The 19,041-nt window shown below is 40.2% G+C and overlaps 1 protein-coding gene across 1 annotated transcript in view; it reads right to left on the reverse strand.

Moving 5' to 3' along the window:
* The window catches only part of ADAM10 (ADAM metallopeptidase domain 10), a 100,174-nt gene extending 82,693 nt beyond the window's left edge, over window positions 1-17,481 (reverse strand). Inside the window, exon 1 of the mRNA XM_067555941.1 lies at window positions 17,187-17,481. Coding sequence (XP_067412042.1) covers window positions 17,187-17,241 — 55 coding nt within the window. The 5' untranslated portion in view covers window positions 17,242-17,481. The remainder of the gene's footprint in view (window positions 1-17,186) is intronic.
* Between the last annotated feature and the right edge of the window lie 1,560 nt (window positions 17,482-19,041).

Here is a 19,041-nt window from a genome sequence, read left to right on the forward strand (position 1 = left end):
ACTCAGGGGTGTGGATTTTTCACACCTGAGTGATGCAGTTATACTGAGGTAAGTTCATAGTGTAGATCTGGCCTTTGTCTAAACACTGAGGTAATGCACTCTATTGGGAGAGGGAGGGTCATTTATAGAACACACAAACATGTTGTGCATTAATTGGTCTGTGTAGAACCTGCTGGTGCACAGTAAATATTCTCTAGCGAACTTTAGACTCCACACCCCCATAGTGTGCATTGCTGTACCGTGCAGACATGCCTTGCGTGCTCCAGTGTAGACATAGTTTAAAAATCCGCAGTAGTGGGCAGAAGAGTCACTTGCCCTTTTGGGGGTTGTGTGTTACCACAGAGCTTAACCACCTTTTGAAAGATTCCACTCAGTTCACGATTCTCAGCAGAGAATTCCTAAAGAAAAGTAAGCCAAAGTGAAAAGATTGAGAAGTTAATACCTTAAAGGTAGAAGATCAAAAAAATTAAGATAAAAAAACCTCAGAAAGGTTCCCTCCCAGACAGTGGATGCAGATGAGTTAGAATCCTAGTAGATGATATCTTCAGAAAAGTAGTAATTATCCCAAACTTCCCTCTTTATAAATCCATGGTACGCCCACATCTTGAATACTATGTGCAGATCTGGTCACCCCATCTCAAAAAAAGGTATCTTGGAACTGGAAAAGGTACAGGCAAAAACAAAAATCAGTAGAGGTATTGAAAAGCTTCCATCTGAGGAGAGATCAATAAGACTGGGACTTTTCAGTTTGGAAAAAGAGATGACTAAGGGGGGAATATGATAAAGGTCTATAAAATCATCACTGGTGTGGAAAAAGTAAATAAGGAAGTGTTATTTACTCCTTCTCATAACACAAAACCTAGGGGTCATCAAATGAAATTAATAGGCAGCCGGTTTAAAATGAACAAAAGGAAGTACTTCTTCACACAACAGTCAACCTGTGGAACTCCTTGCCAGAGAATGTTGTGAAGGCCAAGACTATAACAGGATTCAAAAAAGAACTAGATAAGTTCAGAGGCTAGGACCGCCAATGGCTATTAGCCAGGATGAGCAGGGATGCAACCCCATACTCTGAAATGCCCTTAGCCTCTGTTTGCCAGAAGGTGGGAACGGTAGATGGGTTGGATCACTTGATATTATCTGTTCTGTTTATTCCCTCTGAAGAACCTGGCATTGGCCACAGTCAAAAGACAGGATACTGAGCTAATTGGACCATTGGTCTGACCCAATATGGACGTTTGTGTGTTCAAATACAAAATGCCATCTGGACAACACTCTGTTGAAGAGTAAGTAGTTTGAAGGATGTCTCAAAAGAAAAAGAAAAACCATCAAGAGCAAGGCTAGTAATGAACAAAGTTTGTTTTAATACGAGAAAGGAAAGATGGTTCTCAAAAGCATCAGTCTTAAGACTTTGAAAGCCTGCAGAAAACATCTAAAGAACAAGAGAATGAAGTGTGTGGCCAGCTCAAAAAAGTACATCCTAAAATAAAATCTGGGGGAGAAAGGTCTTGGGATTCTCCAACTTTAGAAACAGGTTCTCCAAACCTGAGAATCCAAAGTGGAATTTCTTCTAGAGACTGAATCCAGTGGTGCTTTGTAAACATATGAATCTGCCTTTCATATATTTAATGAATACAGTTCTGAGTCAGGCAGTAGAAGCTGTTCTGCCTCACATCAAATGAGCCTTGACATATAGCCTTTCACAGTTCGGCCACCCAGGTCATACCCTTTTGCAATTCAGTAGGACAGACATTTGGACACAGTCATCTTAGCAACAATATTGCCCAGGGAACTGATAGGAAATTAAACAAATTGGGTGATTTTCTAAGGACAGTCAGTCTGCTACAAGTAGAACTCTAATTTTTTTTCTTTAATCGTGAGAAAAAGAGCCTTACTGGAAAAATATGTGAACACTGGAAAAACATTTCCAAAAATATACACTCATTAAAGTGCAACTCCAAGCTTCAAAACTGAATGAATGCCAAGGACAAAGGCCTGAAATCTCTTGAAGTGCTTGAAACTCAAAAAGGCAAAGCCTAGTCACAGAAATGAAGTTCTTCCAAGGTATCTGGAGGTCAGCATTCCATCAGCACTTCAGAACTAGCAGCAGTGAAAGAGCAGAGTCAAAGTAAAATGAGAATTTGAAAGAACCAGGCCTCAATGAAAGGCAGAGGAACACTAGAGTTTCTCTGAAGCAAGCTCAAGAAACAAGAATACCAAACAGACAGTGCTTCTGCAGAGAGTCCCCCGTTGGCTATGCTCAAGGAACAGACCACAGATAGAGTCCTACGTGGCACACAAACAACTGGGGGGGAGGGAGGTAACTCACTTCTACCTGCTACATCTGTGTTTAAGGACCAAAATTGGTTAAAAAATTCAGTTCCATCAGTCTCACACTAGGGAACAGGAACCCAGGAGTGAGAAACTCAAAGAGGATATCTTTATTTACATGAAAAAGCTCTCCCTGTGTCAGCTGGAAGGCAATTTGAGAGCTTTATATCAATCATACATCTAATAGCCAGAAGCTGATGCGAAAGATACAACTTTCCACCAGGGTCCAAGGACAAGAAGAAGAACCTCAGCTTTTCCTCCTTTTGAGCAGCATGATTTCTCACCTGATATTACCTCCTTAATGCTTGCTTGTGTTCCTTCCCTAACATCTTGTACCTTACTCTGGTTACTCTCTAGCTAGAAGCCGTCTTGTAAATGAAACAAAATGAAGGGATAGGGAAGCTTAGCTTAGACACATGAACACACCATCTATCATCTGCCACTTCAAACAATGGAGTAGCAATATATTTTCAGCAAGAAAAGTGGGGAAAGAACAACTTTGGACCTATTATCACGTCTTCTCCCAAACACAAGTTCACAGACGTTGTTTTGCAGCAAGACTTCATTCCTTTGGATATATCAAAATGTGGCTTTAGATGTTTGCTATCCTTGATGGTAGTAGAGAGACTGCATTTTGGCATACCATATCAATGTATTTGTGTTTTGATCTTTGTCAATTTACATTTTACATAATTCTTTAACACTTGCCTGTATTTTCTTTATTTGTTTTGTATCCTTATCTTTAAAAATCATATTATTCTGCCTATTTCCAGTTTTAAATCTGTAATTATGTGGTTCATTTCCCTATTCAGTTATCGTATACGATCTAAATAAACTTAGGCTTCAGCATAGACAGTTAACTAAAGTGACAGGAGTAGTTATCCCTTCACTAGGTAATCCACCTCCCTGAGAGACAGCACTGACTTAGCACTGTCTACAAGGGTTACATCAGTTTAACTACCTTTCTCAAAGATGTGGTTTAGGGATATGTGTGTGTGGGTGTGTGTGTGTTTTTACAACCCTGAGTGATGTAGCTGATCAACCTAACTTTTTTAGTGTAGACCTGGCCTTTGTCCTGCCACCCAGAAGACACGTTCTTGCAAAAAGTCTTTGGACAATACCGACAATACAAGAAAAACTTTTATTGTAAAGATTATCTAACAAGCAGTAAGTTTCAGGAATTCATAATATTCTGGTTCTGTGTTTCATTAAGAAAGAACTTTGCACTGTAGAACTGGCATTTGCATCATGTAATTTATGCCAGCTCAATTTAGTATGGTCCAATAGTTACAAATAATGGCTGAAAACAAGGAAGAACCACTGCCTCATTGTATGATCTAAGGCAAAGTACAACCCTCTTGTGCTTCAATCAGCTCATTTGTGAATTGAGCTAAAAAGTCAGGAATTCACTGAAAGATAACTGTATTTCAGATTAAACTTTGGCTAAATAAATCACAGAATAAATACAAATCATTCTAGTAAAATTATTAGCTAAAGATCAGTTGCCACCCCAGACCATCCCTTAGAAAACATACTCAATATTTAACCAAAGCTTTGCTTCTTAGTAAAGGCCTGATGTTTCTATCAAATCTAGTTTTTCAAAGTACTCCATGTCAGACATCTTTAGTATAGGAGTGAAATAAAACCCAAAATTGAAAGAGAATTGCATGTCTCCAGAGAACATCCATATCAAATATTAACTCCCTGATACAACATTTAGTCCAACCAGAAGTGTGACATTTCCTCACACAGGACTTCAAGACTAGAAAATTTTTAGCTTGTATCTGGTCTACTATTAAAAAGTGAAATTTCAACAGATTAAAAATGTATCAGTGAAGAAAATCATGAACCTTCAAGAATTTGAGATTTTCACAGTGAGTGAATTCACATGGAATCCATTTGTATCCTAGGTAACATAATGGTGTGCTTACAAATAGAAATTAAGCACCTTTTCCCCCCAGCAGACTTCAGATGAGTCACCTTGTTTCCAAGGAAAACAAGATTGAGTTATTTAAGGTTCCTCTTAAAGATTAACAGTTAAAGAAATCAAATTTTAGATCAAAAGTACCATCTAAATAAAGTCTTATACTGCCCAACAACTGACACCAGATTTGATTTTCTGAGTAAATCAATGTTTTCAAACTTTTATCACTTTGAATTTATCAATGCTGGGCACAATGGTATGATATTCCTTCATAATTTTTAAATAAGTAGTAACAAAAAGGCAAGAAAGCTCAACTTCCCCTTTTCTGAATTTATGCTGATGTTAACATTTATTGGAAGTCTCCTTCACTGGTCACTAGACAACAAATACAGGTGCTTTGTGATATCTGGGAGATCAACAGAAAGGAAACTTGAAGACCTCAAGAAGCCTTTCTGGACAAGTGCTTTCATTTTCTGCAGAACCTAAGGTTTAGAAGTATTTTTTAAGAGAGCTTAACAGTTTCAAAAACATTCCAAACAGGAACTAAAGGTAAACCAATACTGTGCTGTCTTCCTAAATCTTAAAACTAGACCATTAAAGTGCCTCTCCTGATCAAAGAGAGAGCAAGTTACCAGTGTTAGTTTTCCTTGTTTTTTCAAGACCATGTGGAGAGCAGTGAAACTAATAATTAGGTCAGTTTCACCCTGTTAACTGTTTAGGAGTTAGGAGCTAAGGCAAACATTTGAGCCATTAGCTGGGAAACACACTGCCTACAAAGCAGGAAACATCCTCTGGTTCACTCCTAGAAAAAAAAAGGGGGGGGGGGAAGGGGTGCAGAGCAGCAGACATCTCACTACAGCAGGACCCAGGAGACTGAGGTGAAGTAAAGGAGCAGAATTCCTATCCACCTTCATAATATCCAAGAGGATCTGGAGTGGGTGAGAAACAAAGAATGCTCTTCTCTGTCCCGGTAGTGTTAGGGGAAACTGCTTCATATTTATCAGATTTCATATAGTAGGTGTCCATCCAATATGAAAACTGGAACCCTGAAGATGGGTCCTGGGACAACCCCTTGACAAAAATTTCAGCATTTCTTTTTCAGCAGGTGGGGGCAGAAAGAAGATTGGTGTGTTATCTATGTGTTGCCCCTATAATCTAGTTCATCTGTGACAGTTGTTTGTCTAACATGTTCTTAAAAAACTACACAGAGATTCCACAACATCTCTAGTAATCTATTCCAGTGCATAACTACCCTTACAGTTAGGAAGTTTTTCCCAATGTCTAACCTAGAGTCTCTCTTGCGGCAATTTAAATCCATTACTTCTTGTGCTGTCCTCAGTGAATGAGGAAAACAATTTGTCATCATCCACTTTATAAAAAACTTTTACATACTTAAAAATGTATGCCCCCCCAGTCTTCACTTCTTCAGACTAAACAACCCTATTTTTTTCCAAAGCTTTCCTCATAGATCATGCTAGCTAAAGATCTAGCTCTTTAATCATTTTTGTTGCTCTCCTCTGGATTTTCTCTCATTTGTCCACATCTTTCTCAAAATGTGATGCCCAGAACTGAATACAGTACTCCAGAAGCCTGATCAGTGCTGAATACAGTGGAAGAATTACTTCTCTTGTCTTGCTTACCACACTCCTATTCCAATGGGTTTCATCCCAGCATGATATTCGATTTTTTGCAACAGTATTACTCTGTTGACTCATTTAATTTGTGATCCACTATAATCACAAGATCCTTTTCTGCAGTGATCAGTGCTTAAAGTCCATCTCTGGCACAATGTCTGTTTTGTGATAAAACAGCAAGACTAATCTGCATTGGCAGGTCTTGCGTAACTATTGGCTCTGCTAGGCAGCAACATAGTCTTTGCTAAACCTTCATCAGTTATTTCCATATAGTGACCTGTCAGGAACCAATATTGCTATTTCTCCCCACAAAAAAGTAGACACAAAGGTTTTTAGGTATTTTCACTACAGTTACACATTCCCTTTTGTGCATTTCAGCAGTGCTATATTCCTAGCTAGGTTAGTGTTGTGGAAGGAGCTTCTCTTGCCCTACTAGGAAATAGCAATCATCACATCAGAGGGGCTCATGTTGGCCTCCTCCCATGAAAGAATGCAGCAGCACTATCTATGGGATATGCCTTTCCATATGTAGCTTTCCTCGAATGGGTTTCAATCATCAATTACTCTGTATCAAGTAAATCCAAAAACACACAAAGTTAACATTAATATTACAATAGTGCCCAAAGGGCCTGATCAGGATTGGAACCCCATCATGACAGGTGCTATACTACAAAGGAAGATGTGGAAGAAACTACTATGGATTCACTCCCAGACTCCCACAGCAACACTCCTAGGAAAGATAAGAGGCTCGTCCCTTGCTCATGCTCTATTGAGGAAAAGGAAAAAGTAAACTATTTCTAGCGAAGAGTCAGTCCTATCTCAAGTGCCTTGTTTAAAACATGGAGATGTCAGTACTGATGAGACTCAACTAGAGAGACATAGGGAACAAGGAGCTGGGAGTTTAGAAATAACTTCCCTTAAGCACCTTCAGACCACTGAAAGGTACTGTTTTGATGCCAAGATGAAGCACAGATAGCTGGTGCTGATGCAACAGCTGGTAGAAAGGTGACTAACACTGGTACTGTAGGTGAAGCATTTGACGCTAAGGCACTGGGCACTGAACCCAGTATTGAGTGCAGCATGGTCCTTATAATCAGGAACTCCTAGTGCAGGCTTGCTCCTTGGTACCAAGCTACTAAAGCAGCCCTCTTATTTACAGCTGTGGACAGAAGAAACCTAAAGAGAGCTGTGGCTCATGTCTTCTGCATGGTGTTGGGGAAGGCAACTTACACCTAGCCCCTTCCCTCAACCAGTGATCTTTCCTGCCCCGCGCGGACACTGATATCAGATAGGATGAAAGTAGTAGCAGCCTGGGAGTCTGAGGTGGAGTCGCAGCTCATAAGGGCATTAGCTGGAAGAGACTGACCTGTCTACTGAGAATTCTCAGATCTCCAAGTCTGTGAAGGCTTGTATGGACTTCTCAAGTAATAGGATCTTGAGTCTTGCCTCCCTCACTTTCCGGGTACATTTCAAGAAGGAACAATACATATAGCAACACTTTGGTTTTCCTCTGGGAGGCAAATGAGGTACAGAGTGCGCCTATCATTAACAGGTATACAGTCAAGTCAAATGAGATACAGTTATTAATCTCCGTCACTTGGTGTCTGCCTTGTTTGAAGTATCGCTGAATGGAGGGGGGGAAGGGAAACTAGGCGAAAATAAACTACAAAGTTTGTTTGGGTGCCTAAGCCAATAGGCAAAAAAATCTCATCAATCAACTATACCAACTACACTAATTATGACTATAACTAAACTTAAAATCTAGTTCACACAGTGGAAGAGATGAGGACTCTGGAAAGGGCAGAGGTGGGCAGAAGAAACTGAGTAGTGGTTGAGACAACTCTAAGGCAAAGGTGCAACTCCACCAGACACAGTATTAAAAACTAATCTGATCTTGCATGCATGGGGCACACGTGCACCAAGAATGGAATATGTGTGGACAGTCACTCGAAGAATGGCAGATTGCTCTACATCAGGGCCAGAGGATATGGTGTTCTCAGTGTGGGAGCCGCCACCGCCTTCTCCTCTACGTCACAACTTTCATTTAAATTCCTTAAGCACAGAATTCAGTAATAAATTAATATCCATTGAAAATAAAATTAGAAATACTGGATGGATCATTTACATTCATGCAAAGTACTGAGGAAAGCCAAATTACCCTATCTACCATGTTTTGAGAGAGGATGATTGGATGGCTCATGGGATTAACATAAGATATGGCACACTGCTCTCCTGTGTCACAAATGTTGTTCCTAGACAGGTCAAAACTTGCTGGCATTAATTATAGAGGTAGTGAAATACTGTAAAGTAAGTAGCAGGTTATGGACAAATGCTGGGCAGGAATACAGAGGGCAAGAGGAAGGGAAAAGGAAAAATACTGACTAAAGTATTAAACTATGTTCAGTGTCCAGCCACATAACTTTCATAACTGACGTTTTTGTTAATCCTCATCCCCACATTCCCCCCAAAACGTTTGTTACTTTTAATCATTTTCCTACGCCTACATTTAGAATCCACTTGACTACAGAAAGTGACTAAGATTGTGCTATACCTCTAAGAGACATAACACTAACAACTATACACCCAGGAGAAGGAGGTGACAAGGTAGTTTTAAGCCACCTTTGCACCCTCCTAATTCTGAGCTATTCATGCATAACAGAAATAACTGTGGGACTAAGTTACAGTAGTCAGGCCACTGGTTACCTATGGGCATCATGACTACAGCACTAAATCCTCTACAGCAGCGGTTCTCAACCTTTTTTTCCCCGAGTACCACTCGGGTCAGGTACAGTCAGGTCAAGTACCACTTCACCTGACTGTACCTGGCCCGAGTAGAACTCGGTAAATAGGCGGGGTTGCGTGGAGGGATCAATACCCTCCACCAAAGCCCTGCCGCCGTTTGACCGTTTTCGGCGGCAGGGTGGGTGGGACTTTCAGCGGCAGTGGGCTTTCTTGGCGGTGGCGGGGGAGGGGGTTCGGCGGCAGCGGGGGTTCAGCGGCGGAATCTACAGCCTCTACAGCCTCACTCTTTTCTCTCAGGATTTGTGGGAGGAGAGGATATCTGTGGCTGTCTTCCTCATTTCCCAGCCTAGGGGATTCCTCCCTGGCCAGATCCAGATTTTAGCGCTCCTTTACACCACTCTGGCCCATTTACCGGGCATGCGGGGGATAAAAAAAAAATCTCACCCATTATGTTTATTCATCTGTAAAGGTCTTGAAAGATAACATATGATACATTATGGCTGTTCGGTGGCCTATCCAAAATGAGTTAATACTTAGTTTGTTCATAATAAATAATCCTGCCACATCACATAATCACCATCACTGACACCTCTGGAATCAATCTCAGCAGAGGAGATAGAGACAGACTTTGCCTGGAGATTACTTTCAACCCCAGAAGCAGTCCTTTCATATCAGGACTGACGTACCTTGGCAAGGTGGCCTGAAGTTTGTCCTGCTGTCTGTGGCACTTCTTCTGTAGCTATATCACATCTCTCTCCAGTATTATCTGCCACCTTTCCAGAACACTAAACTTACCATTTAAAGGGAATAAAATAAAGTGAATCAAGCGAGGAGCAAGTATGCCAGATGTTTGAGGAATTAAATGTGAAATTACTCCCCCTTACTTCTGCCAAAAAATTGTTTTATGTGGAAAGTTGAGATAAACTTATGTTAATATTACAAGTGTTTAGCCTTAATTGTTTCACTGAAACAATGTAAATGTCACATATGCGGGTGTGACTGCAGCTGAAAATAATACAGCATTGTGCACCCACATATTTAGATTAAAAATCTGGCCTTTATGTTCCACTGAGAATTAGAGTGACACTGATAACACTGTTCTCTCCTACTTGAAACAGTTGCACTCATCAGTAGTTTGTCTGTGACACACTGTATGCGCCCACAACACTATTAGTGATGACTAGGACTGCATATTTTTCATGGTATTTTTTAATAAAAAAATCAGTGGCCACAGTAAATTTAGTAAAAGTCACAGGTTACTACATTTACTATGACTGCTCCCTGATTTGATAAAAAATGCCCTCCTCTTCGCCCCACTGAGGGGGCAATGATCACTCTCCACAGCACCCTCCACCCCGGCACAACTCTAATCCCTTCCCAGTGTGGAGGCAAGGAATGAGCTGGAGAGTTAGCTCAATATATGTGGGGCTGATGCCCTGCTTTAAGTGTTGTGAACCTGTGTGGGACAACCCAAATGACAGAGGGACGGGCAGGTCAAACTTGAACAGCTCTGTGATCTGGTGTGCCAGGTCACAACACAGAACAGGGAACCAGGCTCAGCCCCAGGGACAGGAGCTGCACTTGCAGGATGAGTCACAGACACAGGAAAAAAAGCAATGGACAAAGGGGAAAATATCGCTATTTGTGACTTTTTTAAAAGCGTGACAAGCCTGCAGCCAAAGTGATGACCCAAATCTGTGTAATTCCTAAAGTTATTTTATACCTCAATACTACATAGAATTAAAGACATTAGTAAAGAAATTAAACTAATATCACAAAACATTTTACTATAGATTTCAGACTAATAATTAAATTTATAGTTGGTATGATCTGATTTCTATAACATTGACATGCAATTTCATAGTTCACAAGACTAAATGGAAAGTTCCTCACCACTTTCATGAAGATGTTGTAAATCACTCGTGAATAAAACAAACTTTCAGCTGCAAAGCATACAGTAATCCCCATTAAAAACTACATTAAGGACTACACAGATTGCTTGATAATAAGACAAGTTTTACCTTGAAGTCAGTACCTTAAACCCAACCTAAGTTTGTAAAAGCCAAAAGTTGTCACAAAAACTGATGTATGAGTGACAGGCTATTTGAAACTGGTTAATGCTTTCCGCCTAGTTTCTACAGGATAGCTGTCCACATTGCAAGAGTCACCATCGATTGGCAGCTTTGTAAATGACAGCTTAAGGAGTGAATTATGCTTCACTAGAGATACTCTCTCCATCCGAAGACAGAGGTACATTAGAGGAAACTTGCAAAAAACATTTCATGAACATTTACCAGTCCAGCTACGAAACCTATTTCCTCATGTGAAGATAACATTTAACCTTCCATCAAGGTGAAAGAATGAACAGAATTTTACAAAGTTGCATTAAGAGGGAAGCTTTGCCAGTCCCGTTTTTCAAAGCTAAAGAGAACTTCAGTTTCATGCTGCTTTCTTCAGTAGAAAAGATAAGACATCTCAGAAAGGGACATTCAAACATTTCTTTTTATCTTCTACTGTCTCAGTTAAAGTTTAAGGGCACATCTATATAGAGCTGTCATGGAGAAAAGTTCTACAGAGCTCTAGCATGTCATGCAATAACTGGCCATGTGGACCCTGCTACTGTGCACTTGAAGTTCCATATACACTTTGATCTAGAGCACTGAAGATTTACACCCCATATTGCCGCGCACTAAAAGGGTGTATAGACAATCTCTCAGATTACTATCACCAAAAGAGAAAAGTATAGTTTCAGTGTATTTACTTTATACTGAGTGTGCTATCAAATGTAGTTTCATTGTTTTGCTGTTTGTGTAAGTCCTTCATATAAAAACAGGAGAAAAACAAATATGAAAATGTAATTTTAAGTTAACAAGAATTGGCAGAGACTCTGACAGATAGAGTACCTGAAGCTAACTTTCACTCATCTGAAATTTACTAGAGATTTCAAGTTGATAGTGTTTCCCGACAAGAGCTAAACTTTTTAGACAAAGCTTTGTGAAAAATATTTCATATATTATATCGGCATGTAATAGTTTGCATCATACTTGGATTAAGAGAGAGTTTTTAAACTGTTTGCAGCTTCTGCACACAACTTACTGTCAACAAGTATTCTGAAAAATACAGAACGTAAATATTTTAGAAAATCCCCAGTCAATTACATACACTGGAAGTCACACAGTAAAATTAAAACTTACTGACAAAATTAGGAAATAAATTAACAAAAGTAAAAGATACACCATAAATACTAGAACTTGAATTTTAAAGAGAGACCCAACTTAAAAAATTAACATCTATTTGAATTATTTTATGTAAGAATAATAGTAAAAAATAGAACAATTTTCTTCCTCTGAGTTTGGTGCTTAGTAAAAGTTTCCTTAGTGCCAACCTCCCTTATGTGTGTGGGTTTTTCATACAATGTGAAAGAAAAACAAGAGAGAATGTAGTTTTAAATCACAAAAAAATGGCAATAGAAAGCAAGGGTATGTCAATTTACTAAGACCTTTAAAAAGAAAACTGAGGAAATTTCAAATTCAAAATTTTTTTTATCACAGATAAAAGGAAGAGCTAAAATTGGGAGTCTACATCAAAATTTTTAACTCAGCTACAGATTTAGAAACTACTTGAATGCCATCATGCACCTCACTGCAGAGTCAATTTAGGCTTTTACTCAGGTGTAAATCAGGTGTAACTCAGGCTCCTAATCCCCCATCTCCACCATACATGAAATCCTCTTACATGAGCTTGGTGGTACTTTAAATCCTAGCTATCTGGTTTCACTGGGGGTATAGTTTAGAGCTCAAGTGCCAATTTCATTTGGACTGGTAACACACCCGCTCTGCAGTGAGGATGCAGGCTTAATCACTTGAGTGCCAATAGTTCTCCAATGCCTTCCCACAATTCCCCTCACATGTCCACAACGACAGAAATTCTCTCACAATTCACTGGGAACGAATTAGAGTAGCTCAGCTTACCACAGCACAAAGAACTGCAGGATATACCCCTGGAAGTCCTAGTGACACATGGGTGAACACAGCACTTGTAAGGACACAATAACTCGGGTACAGCTTTGTAGTATGGCTCACAATTTGGCTAGGCTAACCCAGATCATCAAACTCAGGTGCCAATCTCACAGTTTAACTCTGTAGTGAAGATATACTCTTAGAGGCCAAAAGTTCTCCCAGCCCCATTTTCTATCCCACTTTTAATATCCCTCAACCATGCACTATATTCACTTTCTTTGAAGACTGGAAGCAATTCCTTTTGGAACTCATTAACACTAGAATACTTGCATCCTCTTTTGTCATAGAAAAGTAGTATACTGGTATGTGCCAAATGTTATCAAGAACACCCCAGTATCACTGACTATTGTCTCGCTTGTGAATGCAATAGTAGCGTAAGTCACTGAACAGTCCCAGAACCAAATGTGTCCACAGTGCTCATGGAGAAAAAAATGGGAATCAATTTAACTTTTTGAACTGTACTTTTTTTTTTTTTTTTTTTAAATACAGACAATAAAAGAGTAGTTATAGCCATGTCAGTCTCATGATATTAGAGAGAAAAAGTGGGTTAGGTAATAGACCTGAAGACGACATTTGTGTGGCTCAAAAGTTTCTCTCTCTCCCCAACAGAAGTTGGTCCAATAAAAGATATTACCTCACCCACTTTCTCTCTCTGATAGGCAATAACTAATTTCAGGATTCTAGTTTCTAACTTGTAAGTTAACAGAGACGTATTTTTTAAAAATTCCAAACAGCTGTATGTGCCAGAAGCTAGGAAGTTTGCATCTCTTTAAAATGAATCCCCAAATGATTCCACTTCTTCCAATTATGAAAAATGGATTTACATGTTAATTACTCTAATCCTGTAACTGCAGAGCTAGATCATTTGTTTTCTGAATGTTACATTTGCTCAACTTCAACTTAATTTAATTTGCTAGCCAAAAGTGATCTAACTTCAAGACTAAGGCTTGTCTACACTTACATAGCTTAGTGAAGATGCTACCTATATCCATAGGAGCACTTCTCCTCTTGAGGTAGGTACTCCACCTTCCTGAGAGAAGGCAACTATGTTGACAGGAGAAGCGCTCCCATAAACACAGTACTTTCTACATGAGGAGTTAGGTTGGTATAATTATGTCCCTCAGGGGTGTAGATTTTCCATACTCTTAAGCAACATAATACTGACGTAAGTTTGTAGTGTAGACCAGGGCTTAGGCCCTGATCTTTCAAACACTTATGCATATGTGTTTGTAGGAATGGGCTTGGATAGCTCACTGTTATTAATTAATAAGTGTAGTAAAGATTATATAGGATCATAATAAGGACATTTAAATAATCATTTAGACTTAGAACAGTTTGCTAAATGACACTACTTTTTAAAAGTGGAACCCAACCAAAACCAGTTGTCACTGGATACTGAACATGTATCCAGTTTAAATGGTTTTCTAAACAAACTTTGTGTCATACTGGGTGGAGCCATTTAACTCAAGGTGATCTGTCACTTTTTTTTTTTTTTTTAAAGATATTAATTGAAATCAGGTTGAGGCTTTGTAAAACTGATTGAAAAATTGTGCTACTACAATTTTAGATTACAATTTATAATTAATTATAAATGTTCCTTTTGATGCCATTGTTGATAGACATTTAAATTTTACAGAACTGTTATGAGCAAAAACCCCAATGTATTGAAAATTAAGGACCTAATCCTGCAAACACTTCAAAAGGTACATAATTTTACATACATTAATACTCATTGATTGTAATGCATCGAGGCTAATGTATTTTTACTTAAAGCTTCTTTTAATGGCATAAAACCTTTGTCACTTCAAAACAAAATTAAGTTATTCAGATATTAAACATATTAAAAACTTAACATTTAATACACACAAGTCAACATTTTAAGAAGTGTTTAGGCATTCTGAGGATGGGATTTTCAAAAGCACCTAAGTGACTGAAGAGCGCAAATCCTAATAACTTCAAACTGTAAACACTCATGGAGGACGACTGCCTGGTTGAAGTTATTTCAGCTTTTTTGACTTGTATAAGTTCATTATATTTATTATAAGGTGATATTGGTTGCAAATGGAGCATGTACAATTTGTTTCTCAGTTTTGTATGCATTTGTGTTGCTTTTATGGTAATGTTAATAAGGCTGGGGTGCATCTTTTTTCACTATATACGACATTTTAATTAATGTGAAGTTTTAGGAAAAAATCTGGAGTTCTAGAAACAACTACAAAAATAACTACAGCACGCCACTGTAAAATGAGAAGTAAATAAAACATGTAAATAAAATAATTGTAATTTTAATAAAAATAATTTAATGTTTTAAATATTATTTGTATCCACTCTGGTGCAACACACATATTAGACTTCTACACCTCACACATAGAACGCAAAACTGAGAATGACACCTGAACCATGTCATGTGTGTCATTTTTTGGGGAAAAAAATGGATAACACCAATCCCAATATGTTGTTGACCCTGCTGTTTACACACAAAAATGTAGGCCACAAGTTTCATACATTTCCCAAACCTATAAGACCCCATTCCTCTTTCACTGGCTAATTTGAATATGAATTTCCAAAATAAAATTGACAAATCTGGACCTAAAATAGGCATCCTGTGAATTTGCTTTTGTCCATCTAAGTTTACTTTTAATGTACTTAAAGCTTCCTATTGAAAACATTATTGTATTGCTTAAAATAAGACCATTACAGGAATGTGGTTATTTTAAGAATAGAGGATGAACCAGTTCAAATGCCCCTATTGTCAGGGCAATTTAATCAATTTATATAAGGTGTTTAGGAAAAACTCTTGAATAGTTTAAACATATATTGAAGTACAATAATGTTATATTATAATATTTGCAAACTTACAAGAACATTAGTATGAAAACTTTTTCTATATTTTGACTTATATAAAGTACTAGATACTGCAGTATCAGTGGGTGTTTTGGCTAGGTAAACCAGGTTGCTTTCCCAACTCTTTCCTAGAAGTATTTTTCTGTTGGATTTGCCTAAAATCTGTGTTCTGAAGTTTTCATGTAGTTACTTCAAAATTATTTTATTACAATTAATCCAAAATGCCAGCTCTTTTACCCAATCCTATTAATATTGAAATGTACAGAAACAGAGCTCAGACAAACAGAATAAGTGCCAAATAAGCAGAACAAAGTCCCTTATCAACAGCTCCATCCGTCGCTCTCTGAAACACAACAGCACTTCAACAACACTTCACAGTAACAGCATTTGTAGCTAAATTCTATTCATGTTTAAAACAGATCTGTAGATCAAAGCATCCGTTAATTCAACAGAGGTACAGGTTGTGCAGAAATTACAACAATACACATTGCCATTTCAGAGTCATCCAAAAAAATGCCCTAATAGCTTTTTAATGCCAGAGTCCAATTTACAATCAAGAAGTCACCATCAAGCTGTTTCACCAGCAAAAGCACTTCTTCCATGGCCACGGTTCCCTGGTTTGGGACAGAGCTGAGTCTCTAGTTGTAACTACAGTCACATTCCAGGAAACCCCAGCATTTGTATTCTATTTCCCCCATCACAAAAGGCATGGCTAACTTCTTTCACTGACCATATTTCCTCTTTTAAAAACTCATGACACCTCAAAAACCGGGAAATTACTGCCTAGAAGCTGAAGTTTTAAAACGTGCTAACAAATGGCTAATCACCTTCCCAGACTGCTAAACACAAAATAGCTTTCAACTTTGAACCACTTTATTTTCTCGAGTTGAAGGTATTCAGTTCTCTCGTTCTCCCTCTTTTGGAGAAAGGGGATGTTTCTAGCTACTTTACATCTTTTATGTGCCTGAAAGTGGTTTGGTGAGGTTTAACTGCATGCCTTGTTGTTGAGGGGAAAGATACACCAGAGAACAACCACCCCCGTGCTCTCCTGTTTGTTGTGTGTCTGTGCCTTATTACCTCTCAAACACAGACCATCTTATCGCTCAAGTCACACAACAGGCGGGGGAGGAAGATTGAGACAGAATAACAGAATGAGCCTCGGCAACCACAGCTCCTGAGGCCATAAAGAAAATCGCAGGGGATGAGAAGGCAGACCCAATCTAGGGAACCGTGGGGCAGAAAACGAAACCCAGCGGAGGGATTTTCCGGGGGAGGACGACGAACAAGAAGAATTCAGCCCAGTGACCTAGGAGGAGGAGAATCACCGGGAGGTGCGGGGATTGGACCCAGCCCAGTAACGTAGGGGGGGTGGGGGGGAAGGGGAAACCCTACAGGAAGGTCTGGATCCGGCCCAGAAATCTGGCGTGGGAGGGAAAGAGAAGAGCCCCCGGATCTAACCCAGGCCTGACATGCGGGTAACTCGGCAAGATTCCCGAAAAGCGGGACCCACATCCACTCCAAACTCGGGGCCCAGGAATTGGAAGAGGCCCCGGGCTGCTTCCCAGGGCATGAACGGGGGAGAAACGTTAAGTAAGAGACGCGGAGCGCCCCACCTCCGAACGCTCCCCTCACTCGCCCTCAACAAGGGGCGGCGGAGACACCGTGCGGTGCCAGGCCCGGGTCAGTCCTCACCTCCGGCTCCGGCCGCCCAGGAGCAGAACAGGATTATCGCCCCCACCAGCACCATCTTCGCCTAGCCCAGGCCCCGCCGCCGCCGCTTCCTCCTACCCGCAGCGCATCCGCCCCGGCCACAGACCGGGATGGGCAGCTAGGCGCTTCCCTTCGGCCGCCGCACAGGGAGGCGCTTCCGCCCGCTCCTCCTCGGACTCTCGGCTCGGCGCCTGCCCGCTCAGCACTGCAGCCGCGCTCCGTCCGTCCCCGCTCCCTGGAGCCACTTCCTCCTCCAGCGCCCTCACCCCGCGCGCGAGTCGCTAGCGTCCGTGACGCCAGCGCCCGGCAAGGAGGGGCGGGGGACCCGGGTCACACCCACAGCGCGCGATAGGTTACGTCACACCCGGGCCCGCCCCCACGCTCAGGGCCACCGCCTCCCACGTGATACAGGTCGCCCGGACGACGAGCCAGACCCGAGCGTATGGGCATGCTGGAAAATAGTGTCCCTGCTGTCTTAAAGGGACAGCCTCCCCGCCCTCCCCCACCAGTTTCATTGTTCGGGCAGAGGGCGAGGCGCTGGTGTGGCAGGTACAGGCACCTTATGCGCTACTTAGACTGGAAGGGCCGCCGCTGCACCGGCAAAGTGCCGCGCAAGGTGCAACCAGCTGTCTACTGCTGCCCTATACTCAACCATGCAGCTTGCTTCTCCCAGTATGCGCCTCCTCCTCTCGCGCTCTCTACAACTGAGGATGTAGGGGGGCTTCTTCAACTAGTGCCTAGGTCTCCGTGGACGATTAAGCGAATTACCTTCTCCCCCCAACCTTTGGGACATGCAGCCTCCCCAGGCACTTCCTCCTTTTTCCTTTGGGCAAAGGTGCCTTGGTTCCCTGTTGCCTTTCTGAGTCTGCATGTAGAAACAATAATAGCTCCAAGAGTTAAGGGCCCCCACTCGTTGCAATATATTGTTAGGTGACAGGTACATTGGGTCAGACCCAAAATGTCCTCCAGTAGCCAGCATGGTATGCTCTATGGCAAGATGCAAGAACCCCCATAGTAGGCAGATATTAAATAATTTCATTTTGATTAAGATCTCATCTTAATGCTTAATAGTTATAAATTGGTTTAAACCCTGAAGCGTAAGGTTTGATATCCCTTAAAAAGTTTTTGTGTTACCACTTTGGGTATTATTTTGTACTTAAAAAATCCAAGTCCTATTTCAATCTCCTTAAATTCCTGGCCTCAACCACATATGTGGCATTGGGTTCTACATTCTAGTTACACATTGTGTGGAAAAGAATTTATTTTTATCAGTTTTACATTTGTCACTTTTCAGTTTCATTGTCCCTAGTTCTTGTGTTATGGGACAACACATGATTACACTGGAATTCATTGGCACAGGATATTACTGAGGGAAAGAATTTAGCAAGATTCAAAGAGGGATTGGACATTAATATGAATAACAAGAATAATTACAGTTGTAATAATTAATGCTAAAATAGTGAGTTTTGGAAGGGACATAAAACCTTATGATTCAGGGTTTAACAGTCTTCTCAGTTTTCTTTGGACTTGATTAACCTAAATAATTTTGTGTCATCTACAAATTTTCCCATCCCTTTTTCAAGATAATAAATATATTAATCAATACTGGTGCTACTATAGAAACTAGAAGTATCCCAACTTTAAACTTGTACCATGATGAAAATTTACCATTTAATCTTAGTCTTTCTTTTCTGTCTCTTGGCCAGTTTTTGATCCATGACAATATTTTGCTTTTCACACCATGAGAATTTAGTTTCTTTAATAGGGCTTTTGAAAATCTAAATAAATTACAACATCAACAACTTCTTTCTCTACTACTTTATTAACTTATTTGAAG

Source organism: Emydura macquarii, unplaced genomic scaffold, assembly GCF_026122565.2.
Source record: "Emydura macquarii macquarii isolate MOO-44397 ecotype Brisbane River unplaced genomic scaffold, CSIRO-AGI_Emac_v2 contig_1644, whole genome shotgun sequence".
NCBI classification, from domain to species: domain Eukaryota; kingdom Metazoa; phylum Chordata; order Testudines; family Chelidae; genus Emydura; species Emydura macquarii.